This window comes from Psammomys obesus, unplaced genomic scaffold, assembly GCF_907164565.1.
Source record: "Psammomys obesus unplaced genomic scaffold, mPsaObe1.curated_primary_1811, whole genome shotgun sequence".
In the NCBI taxonomy this organism is placed as follows: domain Eukaryota; kingdom Metazoa; phylum Chordata; class Mammalia; order Rodentia; family Muridae; genus Psammomys; species Psammomys obesus.
Window position 1 is genome coordinate 5,087,436 of NW_026592732.1, and position 10,472 is coordinate 5,097,907.

The window sequence follows — 10,472 nt, forward strand, 5'->3', positions numbered from 1 at the left end:
CCATTGTAAACCCCACTCTAGTTCAGTTGTACTTTAAAAATTAAAGTATTAAAAAATTAAAAAGCAAAGAAGAGGAAGGGAGTAGGAAGAGCATTTTCATTTAATAGACACCTGGGCTTCTCACCTCTGTACCTTGTCTCCTCAATGCTGACTGCCTGCCCCAGTACTCTCACCCGGGCCCATAAATCCACCTGAAAATCAGTAGTACCTGTCACACAAGGACTCGAAAAATGGAGTTTCTGTCATTATATCTCCCCAGCTAGCAGTCCTCACAGTTACATTTTGAATCTCTTTCCATTAATCTATTTATTCCTTGCCTGCAGGTATGTGAGCCTAACATGTGTTGTTTAAAAAAAAAAATACACTGCTTTCAAGATATCTAAATATTCTACAAACATTTCCTTTTCCTCCTTACAAACACAGAAGCCACATCCGTGAGATGACGCATTCTTTCACGTTTAGTAGTTGGAGGGATTCCTGATGTAAGCCGTTTGTCTTCATGCTGAGTTTTGTGAATGCACTTGCAGTCATTCAGATTAAAAATAACACACATGCTGTGTCATGCTGTTAGAGACCTAAACACTGACTCCCTATAAAAGGGTGGCCACTAAAGCGAAGATGTGCACGTCGGGAGCTAGAAGAGGATTGTTTTCCCAAGTAACGGCTGTCCTGCTGTCCCTATGGAGCCCCTGCTCATCCTGATGTTGCTGTGCCTGCCAGTCTGCTCAGCGCGTCCTCTGAAAGGGGCAATAAGGCAAGACCACACAGACATGGATCCTGCTCAGGTAATCAGTGAGGTGATGTGCTTCAATCCTGGGGTGGGACAAGAGTACCCCTTGGTGTTCCAACAGGAGTAAATGACTTCATTAGAAGCTGTGTGGTAAAATATCAAAAAGTAAGAGGTAGAAACTCCATCTTTACAGAGAAGGAAAGAGACACGAGGAAGGAGGATCACTCAGGCTGGATAATGGCAGCAGCACAGTGGAAAGTGACAATGGGAAATGGATGAAATTTCTTTTGCTTTAGAACTATGATACTTAAAATACTCATGGAGGAAAGATGTGGCTATATTTACCTAATATAACTTCAAAAACAATCCATACTCTAACTTTTCATTTATAAAAATAAATTTATCTAACATCACTCAACATGAACAGGCTTATGTTGCTAATAGAAATGAAAAAACTTAGATACATTCATTTAACACACTCACACACTTAGGACAATATCCTTACTTTAGTAGAATATTAAATGGCAATGAAATAATAAAATGAAGCATCTTAGTGGGGAAAAAAGTCAAATTAAGTATCACAGCTTTGTTTCACTAAACTGGGAACAATTAAAATAGATTTTGAGATTTGTATAACTGGTTTAAAATTTATAGCAGTGTCTTTAAAACTGTATTTCTTGTACTCCACTAGCAATATCTAGAAAAATACTACAACTTCAAGAAAAATGTGAAACAAGTTTTCAGAAGAAAACAGGACATTAGTCCTGTTGTCAAAAAAATCCAAGAAATGCAGAAGTTCCTCGGGCTGAAGGTGACAGGGAAGCTGGACTCCGACACTATGGATGTGATGAGTAGGCCCAGGTGTGGGGTTCCCGACGTTGGTGGCTTCAGTACCTTTCCAGGCTCACCAAAGTGGAGGAAAAACCACATCACCTACAGGTAAAGGGTCCAGTGTTTTCACACGGTGCTGAAAGCGTGTCCGTGGCGTCACAGAAGCAAACAGTCACTTCTTCGTTTTCTCCCACCCAGGATTGTGAACTACACACCGGACTTACCAAGAGAGAGTGTGGACTCTGCCATTGAGAAAGCCTTGAAAGTGTGGGAGGGGGTGACCCCGCTGACGTTCTCCAGGATCTCTGAAGGAGAGGCCGACATAATGATCTCCTTTGCGGTTGGAGGTAACAAAGTTGACGTTGGGGTTAAGGCTACTAAAAGAAAATGCTGGGGAATTTGTAAACAACAGAAAGATATTGCTCAGAGTTCCGGACCCTGAGAAATACAAAATAACGGGGTGTGCAGCCTCGTGTGGCAAGAGTGGCCACGAGGCTCCTTCAGCTTCTTTCTTCTGGGCACTAACCACCCGCAGAGCACTCACCCATGCACCTTCTAGAGGTGCTGCCTTGGAATCCCAGCGCTTTGGAGATCACATTTCCATGTCTGGGTTTTGAGAGAAATCAGCGTTCAGACCACTCAGACCCTGTGCTGTCTTTACTACAAAGGGGCTAGAAGAAATTCCTAATACTTATACTTCCATACATTTGTTTTCCATCAGAACACGGAGACTTCTACCCTTTTGATGGCCCGGGACAGAGTCTGGCTCACGCCTACCCGCCCGGGCCTGGGTTTTATGGAGATGTTCACTTCGATGATGATGAGAAATGGACACTGGGACCCTCAGGTAGGATGAGCTCAGGCATGCGTTGTCCGAGGGTAACTTGATTGTCTAGCTCCGGTCTCAAATGGCATGTTCTGTTAGCTGCAGTCTCTGATTGGCTGTGTGCCTATTCATCTAATCATCACTAATGAACAAGCAAAGGGCTCCTTTCTTTGCTCCCACCAAGCACAACACGGTGAGCGACATTCCATGTTATTCCCATAATTCATGCTCCTGTGTGGGGTTTAAGTGTGCCATAGTTAACACTGTTTACCACTCCAATAATAAGCGCATAGTGTTCAATGGATGCTCTTGACTAAGCCGAGGCCCTAAAAGTTGTCCCTGGCTTTGAATTCTCATTTGCCTCTTTTTCTTTTAAACACAAAGACTGGGAGAAAATGCCTGAAACTAGAGTTTGGAGACAGACTGCATTTCTAAGTGTGGGTGGGACCATTGACAGGAAGTGAGTCTTTCCTAACTAGGCAGGCCTGTGGCATGTGCCATATGATGTGATCTGATTTTGTTTGAACAACCAAAAGTTGATGGTGGTGATGAAATTCTCCATAGTCTTGTTGCCTTCGAGGTCGAAGAGCATATAAACAGCCTGTGATTGATTTAAACTGTGGTTAAAACCAGTTTGTTACTAATCTTAACAATGGTTTCTAAGTTCTAGACAATAAAGATTTATGTTTATTGACACGTGGTTCATCTTGGTCCAGCCAAAGAAATCTCTTCTGGAAACAGGACTTAGCACTGTTGAGACAGGGAGTGTGACCCGGCTATCTTGACCAAGAACACCACGAGAGAGCAGCTAGTGAAAAAACTGTCTTACACACTGACTTCAAGTCAACCATGAAAAACATGTGATGAGTAGGGGCTGTGCCAACCAGTGAGTCCACAAAGGAGGAAAAAGCCGTGTGTGAAGCCAAGGGTGCCCTGTGTGGCTGACCCGAGTAACGCGTGCATGTTTGTGGAATGCTAACTGCGGGACTCCGAACATTTGCCATTTCTCAAGCAGGGACCGACTTATTCCTGGTGGCTGCTCATGAACTTGGCCACTCCCTGGGTCTCTTTCACTCGGACAAGAAAGAATCCCTGATGTACCCAGTCTACAATTTCTCCGCAAGTGCAGCCCGGGTCCAGCTTTCTCAAGACGATATAGAGGGCATCCAGTCCCTCTACGGTAAGCATGAAGGAAAAAGGCCTGGGGTGGTTTTGTTTGCTTGCTTTTGTCAAAAGTCTTTAAGAGCGCTACACAGTGAATCTTCAGGAAAGCTTTGTTTCTTTATTGCATTTGTGTGTGTGTGTGTGTGTGTGTGTGTGTTTGCGTGTGTGTACATGCACTGGTGAATGCACGGTATGGTATACATGTGAAGGTCAGAGGCCAACCTGTGAGAACACGTTCTCTCTCTCCATCGTGTGGATCTTGGGTGGAGATGAAATGACATTTTGGATGCCATGACATATCCCAAGTCATCAAGCTTGACAGCAAATTTCTTTACCAGGTTAGCTTCCTCCCTGGCCCCAGGACTGAACGTCTGCATACTATTTCATCTCAGAACACTGTGGAAAAGTTGGGTAGTGTGTAAATTGCTAGGTGCATCCCTGACCTAGTAACATTTGCTTCCCCCAAACTGTTCCCTTCAGGACCCCGTCCCTCCTCTGATGTCACAGTCTATGTGACACAGTCTATGTCCTCTGTCTCTCCAAGACCTGTGACCCCAGCCAAATGTGATCCTGCTTTATCCTTTGATGCAGTCAGCTCCTTGCGAGGGGAGCTCCTATTCTTTAAAGACAGGTGAGACCACAACATTATATTTTTCTCTATACTCTTTTGTTGTTCATGCTCAGAAAGAAAAATAAACGGGGTTATATGTGATGTATGTACATAATAAATGTAATATAATATAATAAATGATACATTTCTGGCACGTTTTAAAAAACATTAAGGCCTGGTGTATATTGTATAGAGACCTCCTTGGAACTGACCAGAATACTTTTTTTTAGATACCCAGAAGATGATTTTTGGCCAGTAGAATATAAGATTCATAAAATCATGGAAGTTTATCTCTAATTTTTCTTTTTCAACTTTTTATATATCATAACTCATGGAACTTCTAAAAGTACCAGCCATCTTTAGAGCCAGAGAAGAGTCTTTATCCTTGATAGAAATGGCTATTATTTCAATTAATTCATTCATTTTAGAAAAAGTGACACACGCTTATGTACAGTACTCAAATAGTACCAAAAGATGCAAGCCAGGTCCCTTCCATTTATGCTGCCCAAGATGCCTGCCTATGGGTACCTTCTGCCACCACTTTTTTGCCCCCCTTTACATAGGTGCTCACATTTTAAAAGGTACACGACATTTTAAAAATATTACTGTATGCTTAAACTATATAACACTTTACATACTTCTGAATGGAATCGGGCTGAGTAAGCTTAATGGCGAACGCTGAACATCCCCTCACTGGGGCTGTCTCCATTGCCTGGAATCACATGTGGGAAATCCAGTGTACACTGCAGGACGTGACTCTGCATCGGCCAGGAGACTGTGTTCCTTCTGTGCCTGCTGTTTTAAAGATAAGCACCACTGTGGCTTTCATATGTTACAGGTATTTTTGGCGCAAATCCCGCTGGAGTCCCGAGCCAGGATTTCATTTGATTTCAGACTTTTGGCCTTCTCTTCCTTCAAACATAGATGCTGCCTATGAAGCTCGAAACAAGGATAGAGTTTTGATTTTTAAAGGTAGGAGCTGTACAGATTTTTAACTTTGCTGAAACAAAGCTTGCCACACTTCGCAGTTTGAGTTCTCTTCGTTGTGTTGAACCTTAGATATTCTGTTGGGAGAAGAACGGATCAGAATTGGTGATGGTGAACCAGCATTTTAAACAAATCTGACCAAGGGGAGTCTTCTGAGGGAAGGCTAAGCTAGTGTACGCCAAAAGGTCATTATAAGAAATGCTGAGAGCTGGTTTCTATAACTCACACAGAATAAATAAAAGACATAAATACAGAATAAATGCATAAAATGCATACAAAAAGGGCAGTGACTCTGCTGGTCTTTTTATTCACTTACTATTTATTCACTTATTCAGAAAGTATTATTTTTGAGACAAAGTCTCACTGTGTAGCCCTGGCTGGTCCCAAACTCACTGTGTAGGCCAGGTTGGTCTTAAACTCACAGATACGCCTGCTTCTGACTCCCCAGTGCTAGGATTAAAGGTATGTGCCAACACACTCAGCCAGAAAATATGTTTTTTTAAATATAAGTTACTGACTAAGCAAAGCATTAGTGGTTGAAACGAAAGACCAAGACTTTACCTTTCATCCATATCACAACAATTCACTCTTCTCATTTCTAAAACGAGCTAGCTTCACTCAAATAAAATTTCTTGGGTGTGGTTTTTCCACAGGAAGTCAGTTCTGGGCAGTCCGTGGGAATGATGTCCAAGAAGGCTACCCAAAAGGGATCCACACTCTCGGCTTTCCTTCCACTGTGAAGAAAATTGATGCAGCTGTTTTTGACAAGGAGAAAAAGAAGACATACTTCTTCACAGAGGGCAAATACTGGAGGTGAGCCACGTCGGCGAAGCTTTGCCTGGAGAAAGAGAAGTTAGTTCTCCTGTTTCAAGGATGCCTGCACACCTCTAGTGTTTTCCAAACCTCAAATTTTCTGATTAAGCCAAAGGCAGCGTGGTGGTTCCACTTGACGAATACAAAGGGCTCTCCCAGTGCTCATCACTGACCATGTATGCAGATGCCAATGGCCATGAGGAATGGTGAAGCTGAGGGCGCATCCCCTTCTCACACCGTTAGGTATCACACGCTACCGTGCGAAGCTGGCTGTGGCAGACTGGGGGGTCTTCTAGGTCCTACTGTGTGAAGAACAAGAGTCTTTTTTTTGTCTATTTTAACTTAGCTTTCATCGTCTCTTTATATAGATTTTATGTATTTACGACAGGTAGATCCTTGGGTTCTGTGTGTCCAGGCCTAGAAAACGGACCTTAGGTACATATATGGAAGTTCTAGACTGTAGCATGATGCCCCTATTTCAGGAGATCGTTGTTGTATGGCAGGTGCTTGCAAATCCAGGAAAGCTCATGTGTTACCATGCCCCCTCCGACATGAAAAGTATTTAGCATTGCACAGTTTGAAAAGTTGTCCTAGGATCCTGCCCTGTACTGTTAGCACCAAATCGCACTATGTGTGGGATGGCATTTGTGGATCTGAATTTATTCCACTTGCTGTAGATTTGATGAGACAAGAAATCTAATGGAGAAAGGCTTCCCAAGGCTGATAACAGACGACTTCCCGGGAATTGAGCCACAAGTTGATGCTGTGCTGCAGGCGTTTGGTAAGAAGCATTTCATGTCATCCACAGTGAGGACATTTTGGGTAATTTATGGTATCACAGTTAAGTGTATGCTGAGCTGTTTGAACTCTCTTTTAGATTGCCATAAAAATGTTACAATAAACATTTGCCCACAAAATTTCAGATAATATTCACTGAAACTTACCAAAGTACACATAAAATTGGTTAATTTTAGGTGGTGTCAAAACTCGGTGAGTTTGTTAAGATGTCAAAGTGAAGTGAGAACCTGAAACGCTTTCATGTTGTTTATTTGCCTTGTGGCCTTTTTACTCAAATCCTGAAAGCGTCAACTTTGTAATTGTTGCAAAGTGGATCCAAAGCTCTCTTTTTCTCTAACAATTTTCAAGATTCTGTTCCATAACACTGAGAAGTCCTCACAGCGAAGCCATTGTCTTTCAGACCACAGTGTGGGTGTAGGATACGGCCAACTGTGAGGCTGGCTGGTGGGTGGCTGATTCCATTGTCCACCAGCCCTTCTTTCCTATCCCGTCTACTGTGCCTGGGCTCCTGTTGCCGTCTGAAAATACTCACATTGTTCACTAGGAAATAGATAATGGCAAAATGTGATTGCTGGTGATGAGTTTCTGGGAGAATCACCGGCTCCCTTGGAGGGCATGCCTGGAGGATCTGCCTGGCTTCAGTTCTGGTGCTCATGGCACCAGCAACATTGTTTCTAAAACCGCCTTCTCATAACATACACAAAAGGGAAATGAATCTTGAAGGAGTTTCATCATTTATCTCTTTCTCTTGGGTCCGTGGCCTCCCACACCACGATTTAGGAGATACCTTGGGGAAGAGAGAGTTTGGAAAGAAAGGTGAAAATGCTTAAATAGTAAAATCCCCAGGATTTGATCTGTTTAGAAGTAGTATATTCTGGTGTTAAAGCACACTGGCTTCATAGCCAGAGAAATGAAACAGAATCCTCACTAGGCCTCTCATTAGGGCTATTACCTTGAGAAAATGTTAAAACTTTCCTAATTTTCAGGTTGTTCTCACTTGGTTTTGGCAGACATTTTTGGCAAGAAATAGTCAATGTGTCAGTCACCCAAATCATTCAGCTCAGTGTGGACAGACATCACCTATCATACACCCTCCCATATCAGCTCATGTCCTTTCTCAGTTGTTCCTGTCATAAACTTATTTATTTAAAAAAGTATCCTTTCCTCACCTCTGTTTACAGGGTTTTTTTATTTCTTCCGTGGATCATCTCAATTTGAGTTTGACCCCAATGCCAGGATGGTGACACACATACTGAACAGTAACAGCTGGCTCCTGTGCTGACAATCGAGAGAAGACACGACTTCTCACCTCGCTATGCGTGTGCCCGAATGCCACACAGTTGCCCCTGCGTGTTCTGTGGCTCAAGAAGATGAGCCATGCAGCTGTCTCTCTTAGCAAGCCACGGGGCATCATTTGAGCATCTTCTTTGCACAGAAGTGAAAAATTCTCACTGGAGTTGGTGAAAGAATTCATCCCCATGGGTATTTTATTATTTAATAAAGAGCTTTATTTTTGAACCATGCCTTGCTTCTTGGAGTAATCCCTGCTCAGTACCAGTCATCTGAAAGATGAGCTAGCCCACTTCCCCACACTACGCAGAGGGAAGCAAGATTGATTCGGGGTGTAGCCATCTCTTCATCTCTTCATTGGTATTTCTGCCTGTCACAGAGGCTGAAGGCCTTGTAGCAGCGTCATTCCTTCATCTGAACATTCTTGTTAGTCTTTTGTGTCTGGAAGTTCCTGGCCCAGATGGCTTTGCATCAGTATTCCAGTTGTCTGGCAGCTTTGTCACCACTAACATGTTTTTTCCCCCATACTGGGTATATTATTATTGATTCACACGAATGTCTATTGCTGTCACAGACAGAATTTGAGTCTAGACTATATTTAACCCAACTTCCCTGATTTTTATCTGGGGCGGTGGAGCATAAATCAACCACGCAAACACAAACTGTTATACAACTACAAATGATAGATGTTATTAAAGAGCTAACAGGGTAGAGGAAGAAGAACATGGAGAAGTACCTACTCTTTTAGTTGAATTGCTTAGCAAGCTGTCTCCAGCACAATGAAAACATGCATTTAACCACATAAAGATATCAATAAGATGCTTAATAAGGAAACTTAGAACTCACATTGGATAAAAACAGGGATTTGGTGGCCTCAGCTCAGTCCCCTGAATACACAGTTCTGTCGATTAACTGGAGAGAAGGAAGAAAATTCAGGATGGAACCCGTCACATGAAATGGCCAGAGGTGAGGACACAGGACACGCTGTGCTGCTGAACAGCCCCCGAATCCCAGCGGCCTCAAAATCCCCCACTGCGGGCTCCACTCCACACCTGACGGTATATAAGACGGCCTTGCCCTCCCCTGTGGAGGGAAGAAGGTTCTGCTAAACATTGTGCTGCCTCATCAAGCTCTTTGCAGGTGTAACAAATACTGCTGTGCCCGTGTTGACCGAAAGTCCCTCTTTTCATCTAACAATAAAGACAGGAAAGCAGTAAACTATGGTGGGTTGAGGGACTTGAAGGGGGGACCCCTCTACAGACGGCTAAGAAGTACTTTTAAAAAAAAGTTCAGCAGTCTCAGCTATCGGAAAAAAAATTGAGGTTGCACGGAGATTCCCTTCCTGGGGTCAGCATGGCTGTCATCAACAAAATGGCTGAGAACAAACGCTGGCCAGAATGTGGGGAAAGAAGAACTCAGGATATAAAGGAGAGCGCACTTTGGAAGTCAATCTGGCGCTTTCTCAGACAACTAGGAGTAGTGCTACCTCAAGACCCAGCTATACCACTCCTAGGTATGTACCCAAAATTTGCTCAAGTACACAAAAGGGATACTTGCTCAACCATGTTTGTAGCAGCTTTATTTGTAATAGCCAGAACTTGGAAACAATCCAGATGTCCATCAACGGAGGAATGGATACAGAAATTGTGGTATTTTTACACAATGGAATACTACTCAGCAATCAAAAAGGAGGAAATCATGAAATTTGCAGGCAAGTGGTGGGATCTAGAAAAGATCATTCTGAGTGAAGTATCCCAGAAGGAGAAAGACAAACTTGGTATATACTAGCTTATATAGACCTACAAGATATGATAAACATAATGAAATCTACACACCTAAAGAAGATAATCAAGAAAGTGGACACAGGCGAAGGTGATTAATTCTCATTTAGAAAGACAAATGGGATGTGCATTGAACGTATGACAGGAGTCTACCACAAAAGGCATCTGAAAGACTCTACCTAGCAGTGTTTCAAAGCAGACACTAAGACTCATAACCAAACCCTCGGCAGAGTGCAGGAAATCATATGAAAGAAGGGAAGTTAGTATGATATGGAAAGGATAGGAGCTCTACAAGGACCAAATATATCCGGGCACAGGGTCTTTTCTGAGACTGACACTCAACCAAGGACCATCTATGGATATAACCTAGAACTTCTGCTCGGATGTGGTCCGTGGTAGCTCAGTAACCAAGTAGTTTTCCAAAGTAAGGGGAACACGGACTATTTCTAACAGGATTTCAAGGGCAGGCTGTTTGACCCCCCCCCCCCCAGGGGAGGAGCAGTCTGTTAGGCCACAGAGGAGGACTTTGCAGCCAGCCCTGCAGATACCTGATAAAACAGGGTCAAATGAAAGGGGAGGAGGTCCTCCCCTATCAGTGGACTTGGAAAGGGGCAGGGAGGAGACCAGGGAGGGAGTGTGGGG

The 10,472-nt window shown here is 43.3% G+C and overlaps 1 protein-coding gene across 1 annotated transcript; it reads left to right on the top strand.

The window, feature by feature from the left end:
- The first annotated feature begins 638 nt into the window (after positions 1-638).
- On the top strand, positions 639-8,277 carry LOC129682967 (stromelysin-2-like). Its single transcript, XM_055615567.1, has 10 exons — positions 639-785; positions 1,422-1,669; positions 1,760-1,908; positions 2,283-2,408; positions 3,403-3,567; positions 4,032-4,182; positions 5,000-5,133; positions 5,802-5,961; positions 6,639-6,742; positions 7,941-8,277. The coding sequence occupies exons 1-10, from the start codon at positions 681-683 to the stop codon at positions 8,039-8,041; spliced, it is 1,443 nt and encodes a 480-aa protein (XP_055471542.1). The 5' UTR covers positions 639-680; the 3' UTR covers positions 8,042-8,277.
- The last annotated feature ends 2,195 nt before the right edge of the window (positions 8,278-10,472 follow it).

What these genes read in the sequence shown, in the direction of transcription:
- LOC129682967 (XM_055615567.1), top strand. Translation starts at nt 681, where the DNA reads ATGGAGCCCCTGCTCATCCTGATGTTGCTGTGCCTGCCAGTCTGCTCA. An exon ending in CTCCTATTCTTTAAAGACAG is followed by an intron (nt 4,183 to 4,999) that starts GTGAGACCACAA and finishes CATATGTTACAG; the next exon opens with GTATTTTTGGCGCAAATCCC. An exon ending in TGCTGTGCTGCAGGCGTTTG is followed by an intron (nt 6,743 to 7,940) that starts GTAAGAAGCATT and finishes CTCTGTTTACAG; the next exon opens with GGTTTTTTTATTTCTTCCGT.